Here is a 7,383-nt window from a genome sequence, read left to right on the forward strand (position 1 = left end):
GCTCCATGTTGTATTCTATGTTGACAGCGTGGAGCCTACTTAGGATTCTCCCTCTCTCTCTCTCTCTCTCTCTCTCTCTCTGCCCCTCCCCCACTTGTGTTCACCCTCTCCCTCCCTCTCAATAAATAAACATTAAAAAAAAGAATAAAATATTTTTAAAAAAAGGAAGAGACTTTTTACTACTATTGGGCCATTTAATATAGAAGATTCAGTTGCTACTTTATTTGATACTGACTCCTGAATCTTGAATTCTTAGCCTTCTCCTGAGGTCCAGACAAGCAGATACCACAGATAACAGCCAGCTCCACCGTATATCCCACAGATAGTTCATACTCATATGCCCCATGCACTGAGATTTTTCTTTGTCTAGAAACCTACTTGCCCTGTTTGAGTTAATGGTATCAAGCCAGAAACATAGGTTTCATCCTAAAACAGGCCCTTTTCTTAACCCTCATATGGAATTGGTCCACAATTCTGATGGCTTCTGTCTGTCTCCAGGCCAGCTTCCCTCTATCCCAGTTCACATGCCTTGGATGCAGCCTTTTCACCCCTCTGTCTCTTGCTTAAGCCTCTCCTGACCTATTCTCCCACCAACCAGTACTATGCGCCTCACCCCATTCTCTACATTCTTGCTAGAATCATCTTCAGATTGACATGTAAAGCCCTCAAGAGCTCTAACTTTTTAGAGGGAAAGTACCAAGAAGCTACAGGCTTGCTTGGTCTTACTTCTGCTATTTTTTCCCTCCTTAAATTCTCCCCTCATCCTTCAAAATGTTAACTCAAGTTTCACTTCCTCTGACCTCTCCAGGTAAAGCTGGCCCTCTCTTCATTGGGTCCCTTCCAAACTTGACACCTGGCATTGCAATTATTTACTTACATCTGTTTCCCCTACTAAACTGAGCTCTTTGAGAGTTGGGTGAATGATAATTCACCTTTGTATTCCTAGTACCCACTACAAAGGAGACTCTCATCAAATGTTTGTTGATTGCCCAAATTCTGTTACTAGCATAACCTTTCCACAAACCCCACAGTAGCAACCCTCCCTCAAAAAATTCTCCACAGCTATGGAAATACAAAATCTCATTTGTTCAAAATTATAGTGCAAATAACAAAAGGAAGAAGTGATAGAGCGAGGTTTAGATTAAAAACAAAGGGAAAGTCACAATAGCCAAAAGGTGGAAACAACCCATGTGTTGATCAACTAATGAATGGATAAACAAATGTGTTGTATACATACAATGGAATATTATTCATTTATCAAAGGGAATGAAATTTGGATACATGCTACAATATGGATAAATCCTGAAAACATTACGCTAAGTGAAATAAGTCAGGCACTAAAGGACAAATATTATATGATTCCACTAATATGATGTACCTACATTAGAAAAATTCAGAGACAAAGTAGAACAGAGGTCACCAGGAGCAGGGGGATGTGGTAATTGGTAGAGTTTCTGTTTGAAATGATGAAAAAGTTCTGGAAATGGACAGTGATCATACAACATAGTGAATGGGAGAGGAGGCATCTATTTCTTATAGTAGCTTAGCCTACCCTGACCAATACAATCAGTACTTTAGGATTTCTCTAGGAAAACAAAAACCCCAAACCCCAAGCATAGGTGTTTAAAATAACAAACAGGAAATGACTTTACCAGGTTGATACATCCATAGAACACATTCAACTCTGGAAATTCAGAAAATTTGATAACTCATGCAAAGTATCAGATTTTATTTTTGCTCTAAAGATTTTGAAGGAAAAAAAAAAAAAAGTAAGCAAGACCAGTGAGGATGTCTTTAAGTTTGGGGGCAGTCTTTAAATCTTTCAGCCATCTTTCACTGCCTTTGGTCCAGATCTTTACCACTTCTTCACTGGCTGCCTCCTACATGGCCCTCCTGTCTCTCTGTCTCCCTGTGCAAGATCTCCTGCACAGCACACCCCCTGATATTCCCTTTCTGCATGTTCTGGTCCTGTTAAAAACTTGCAACCACTTCCTAATATTTAGGAATAAATTCTCAATTCCTTGGCTGGACACAAGGTGTCCCACAACCAGGCCTCAAACATTTCTTCTTTACTATCCTACTTCTGCTAAGTAGATCTATCTACTGCACAAAGAGCAAAAATGACCATTTGTTGTCCATATTGGATTCATGTCATTAAAGAACAACACAGAGTATGTTGAAGCTGGAAAAGACTTTGGAGATTAAGTTCAACTCTTCCACTTTATAAATCAGGAACTGAGGCCCAGAAAATCTGAGTGAGTGTATAAAACCACGAAGGCAGGAGATCCCTAGGGAAACTCTAGACCACTCTAAGCTTGAGTAATCTCTCCTACCTTTATAAATTGCAAGTTACTTTCTGCCTTTGATCCTAGGGTACTACTTACATATTGCATGTAAGATTTTTGTCATTGGTATCCATGAGGGGGGAAAAAAATCACAACTCATTCATGGTTATTTAGTTTACTTTTCTTGGTTTCTGTCCATAAGAAAATGGTGCTGGTGCTGGTTTAGTTCTTTTGTGTGTGCGAGGGGAGGGGGGAGGGGGAAGGGAGGCACCTAATGCAGCGCCAATGATTCAACAAATGTCACTTATTTAATAAGTGACAAGTATATGTTTAATTTTTAATATATTTAACATTTAAGAAAATAAAATTTATTCTAAAATTTTCCAAAATTAACATTTTCCTGAGTCTCTTCCCCTACTAATTAGACCATTGACCAGAAGTTCACTATGAGCTTATACATTGTCAATTTTCTTTTTAATTTCTTTAAATTTAAAAAATTTAAAAATTTTTGAAGAAATAAACTTGTATATAAACTCATACAAAGATACATATTTCACTTCATTATATTCTTTTATCGAGTTTATTCAAAGAAGGTTAAATATGTTATCAGACGCTTAACCTTAGTTAAAAGGATCATGACTTATTATTCATTTGCTTATAAAAAACTTCTCTCACATCAGTGAATATGCACATTTAAAATAAGGTAAAGTAATATATAATTTGTTTGGATACAGTTTTGAACCTTAAAAAGTATTAGGGCTTTTCACTAACTCACATAGGTTGTTCAAAAAGGATCTTTTGTTCCCTGTCACACCATGAGTCAGATTACCTAGCATAAGCACCTACATGAAAGTACCCAAGTGTACACAATTAAAAATTTATGATTTAACTTATATTTATGAAGCACTCACAACATGACAGAGTCATGCTATGCATTTTACAAGTTTCATCTCATTTAATTCTCCCCACTCAAGAACTAAGTATTATAATGATCTCTTCTTAAGAAAAACAAAAATTGGGGATCAGAGAGGATAAGCAGTTTGCTCAAGGTCATAGAGTCAATGTGTGGTGGAACTAGGATGTGGGTAAAGGACTGACTTGGTCTCAATCACATTGCTGTAAAAACACCTGGGTTATTTTGTGCAAGATTTTCAAAACTGACAGGGAAGAGAGGGGAAGAGAAACTTTCAAAAGAACTGAGCATGGAAACTCTTAAAAGTGGAGATTAAAATAATTTGAACGGCGAGAGCAAATGCAACTCTTTTCCAAGGATGCCTCTGACAAAACTTTGCAAAAACAGGATCCTATCTGCTTCTGGAAAATCTGTGTCCTCTAAATAGGCACTGGCAAATCTGAAAATTCCTTTCCTGCCTTTTGGAAAGTTGGGCGCACCGAACTCTGACACATTTACACGCTGCTGGTATCTGGTGACTCCACTGATTTGTTGGAACTTCAAAGAACATTGATTTAATTATTTAGAAACATACTACCAAGTTTTTTAGACAATGTAACTTGTTCTTTGCAACTGTTTCAGAAAAATGCCTAGATTAGAAGTGGCTGCACAACTGTTTTTCTCAGACATTATTTTATTGTTTGTGGTGATCTCAACAGCCCGCTCTCCCCAAAACAACTACACACATCACCAAAACATCAGTGACAACTCAGTGACACTCCTCCCATAACTTGGATAACACTACTGTTAACCCCTTCCAGAATGGAATGAGGGACAATAGGGCATCCAGACCAGTGGAAGCCCCAGATATGCAGTTGCAACCAGTCAGTTGTATCAGAATGTTTTTTCATTCTCTACAAGAAGAAAAATCTCCAGAGGTACCCTTTCATTCTATTACGGCTTCACGTAGATCCAGCGGTAAAAATGTGCTGACACACCTTCTTCTTTTAGAAGAAGGAGGTATCCCATAAATTTGCACCTACAAGGGCGCAGTGGCGGTCCGCCATGGGTACCGGAAGTAGGGCACAAGTAGCAGAGGTGGGGTACGCGCCTGCAAGGGAGGCGGGGACACAGGAGGGATGCGAGGTGGAGCCCCGGAAAGCCGCCCGCAGCTGGTTTGTGCATCAGCCGCTGCAGGTCGCGCTCTTACCTCGCAGCCCGCGAACCAGCCTCTCGGCCCAGGCCACTCGCGGCGGCTGCCCGTCCAGGGGGAGGTGGCGATGAAGCGGGTCCCCGCCGCCGGCCGGGCTGGGGCTCGGCGGGCCCTGGTCCTCTCTCCGGCGCCGCCTCCCGCTTGGGTGGCCGGTGCCGTGGTAGCCCCCCAGCCCCCGGCCCCGGGCGCCCACGGAGCTCACGGACGAGGAGGCGGCGGACCTCCGGCTGCCCGGGCGCCACTCCACGTCCATCTCCACCACCATTCCTCCTTCCTCGCCTTCCACCTCCTCTTCCTCCTCCTCCTCCTCGGCCTCGAAGCCCGGGTTGTCACGGCTCCATGCCTGCCGCGAGCACGACGAGAGCGGCGGGGAGGGAGAGGCCGAGGCTCCGGCCGGGGGGTCCCGCGCGGCCGCCTGCCGGATACGCTCCATCTCGATCTCCAGGCCCCTCTGCTCGCGGAGGCCGCCCGGAGCGGCGAGGCCGGCGCCCACGGCCGCGCCGCCCGTCATCAGCCGGCCGGGGCCGGCCGCTCGGGCTGCGGGCGGCCGCTTCGGGTCCCCGGGCTGCTGCGGCTGCACGCGGCTGGAGTTCACCATCGCGGTCACTCGCGCCCGGCGCGCCTTCGCCCCGGGCCGCGCTCGGCGCAGCCCGCCGCAGGAGCCATGTTCCTTTCTTCCCGGGGCCCGCCGCCTCCTGCTCCCCGCCCCCGACCTCCCCGCAGTCCCGCGTCCCTCGCCCGCCCCCTCGGCCCGCCTTCCCCTCGCCTCGCCTGGCCCAGCGGCCGCGGCGCGCGGCAGGGGGAGGTGCGAGGAAGCCGCCCCCGCGAACGGCGCGGTTGGCGAGCTGCGCCGGGGCCCACGTTCCAAGTGGAGCCGGCGCCCAGGGCGGGCGCCCACATTCCGTGCGGGTGGAGGGGCTTGGGCAGGGAGGGGGACCTGCGGAGGCGGGGCGGGGAGGGGGGCAGGGCTTCTGGAGCTGTCGCTGCGTGCGTGACCCTGACATAATGCTTGGGTCCCTGTTAACCGCCAGCCCCTTCTGCCTCGATTTACCACATTGGAGAGAGAGAAGAGAGAAAACCATTTTGTGAGATGGTGTGGACCAGCGATATCCAGTCTGCGCTGGTCTGCAGTAGGGGCAAAGAAATCCTCAGTTCATTTGAAAACTACCAACAAACTACTAACGCTGACTTCCTTGCCCTTTGGCGGCCGCCTGTCCCTGATTTTGGCGGCCGCCTGTCCCTTGCCCTGGCGGCTGCCTTTTGTATGGTTTCTTCAAGCTTTGGTCGGCTCCTCTCTCCACACATTGTGGAGACCCCAAGGATTCTGTCCTGGAACTCTCTGATCCCTGGGGCTCCCAGCGTGAGCTCATCCATCCCCTCTCCTCGCCGTTGCCCTGAGCCAGTTCTGGCCTCCAGGTCGAAATCTCACGTTAGGCCCCCCGGGGCCAGAACTTTGCTCTTACTCTACAGAGCACAGCCAACTGGATGTTCTGCAATGGTCTCAGACTTAACCTGTCTCAAATTAAATGCTGTCCTTTCTCCCCTCTTCTTTTAAGCCTGCGTCACCTCCTGTAACCTCAGTTGAGATTTGAGGCATCGCTGTCCTCACTTGAAGCTTGCCAAGCTATGCTTCTCCATGATACCCTCATCTGTCTGCTCTTCTCGTCCTACACCTCATCTCCCTAAATCTTGTTACTTCTGCCCCACAAATCTCTGATCGGATCTGTGTCTCTCATCCGTGTTTTCTTGTATATTTCTCATTGGAACAACAAACCTGTCCATTCCACCTCCATTCTCCACTTCAAGGTGTCCACAGGCCCAAATTGTGTTCAGAAACAAAACCGTTCATGTCACATGATGCTTAGATACCTCTTGGGGCTTCCGACAGCTTAAAGGGTAAAATTTAATTTCTGTAGGTTAGGTTAGCAAATTTTCTTCATCTACCCTTGTATTCATTTGTTTGCTAAGGCTGACATAATGAAGTACCACAGACTAACTGCCTTAAACAACATAAATTTATTTTTTCACGATTCTAGAGGTTGAAAGTGTGAGATCAAGATGTTGGTAGGATTGTTTTCTCCCAAGGTCTTTTTCCTTAGCTTGTAGATGGTGGTCTTCCTCTAGTGTCTTCACTTGGTCATCTCTTTATATGTGTCTGTGTCCTAATCTCTTCTCATAAGGACACTAGTCACATTGGATTAGCGCCTATTCTAATGACCTCACTTTAACTTAATTATCTTAAAAACAAAAACAAAAACAAAACAAAACAAAAAAAACCCTGTCTCCAAATACAGTCACATTCTGGGTTGTTGAGGGTTAGGACTTCAACATATGAATTTTTGAGGGGGACATAGTTCAGGCCATAACAGCTCCCAATCTACTTTTCTAGCATTGTTTCCCATCTTGTGTATCCATTTGAGTAGCATCCTCTGTTGGTTCTCCATGTGCTCATAACATGCTGATTTTATTTAGGGGATCATGGCCGCCTATCACCGATTCTGCTGTTTATCTCTTTAGTTATCTGTGTTCTTTACTTAACTTTGAGCTTCTTAAAGACAGGGCTGGTGGTGGGTCTGGAGAACAGGCCTGGCTCATCCTATCCATCAGTTAATTCCCGAGATATTTCCTGGATAGCCCATGCCCTCGGGAGGAGATAGATAAATCACAAATAACTGTCCTGGGTAAGGGTTATGATGCTGCCATCTAAGCAACCTCTAAAGATGCCAGTGCCCTGAACAGCACAATGAGGCTGTGTAGTCAAAGGATTCTTAGTAGTCACATGCCAGAAGAGAGCCAGGCCTGAAAAGAGAGTATAGGATTGGGGCTAACAGGGTCTGCTGGGGAACAGATCTCGTGCAGTATTTTAAAGTGTGATCAGAAGACCTTTAGCACTACTTACAGCAAATGTTAAAAACATGGATTCTGAATCTCTACTCCAGGATTACAGGCCTGAAATTCTGAATCATAGAGGATTCTGGGGTGTTGTGAATTTG

General features: G+C 45.9%; 1 protein-coding gene across 1 annotated transcript in view; it reads right to left on the reverse strand.

Annotated features, from left to right (window-relative positions):
- Positions 1–4,988, reverse strand: part of PKD2 (polycystin 2, transient receptor potential cation channel) — a 52,560-nt gene extending 47,572 nt beyond the window's left edge. The window contains exon 1 of the mRNA XM_042984210.1: positions 4,388–4,988. Within this exon, the coding sequence (XP_042840144.1) occupies positions 4,388–4,988 (601 nt within the window). The remainder of the gene's footprint in view (positions 1–4,387) is intronic.
- Between the last annotated feature and the right edge of the window lie 2,395 nt (positions 4,989–7,383).

Source organism: Panthera tigris, chromosome B1 (assembly GCF_018350195.1).
Source record: "Panthera tigris isolate Pti1 chromosome B1, P.tigris_Pti1_mat1.1, whole genome shotgun sequence".
NCBI lineage: Eukaryota > Metazoa > Chordata > Mammalia > Carnivora > Felidae > Panthera > Panthera tigris.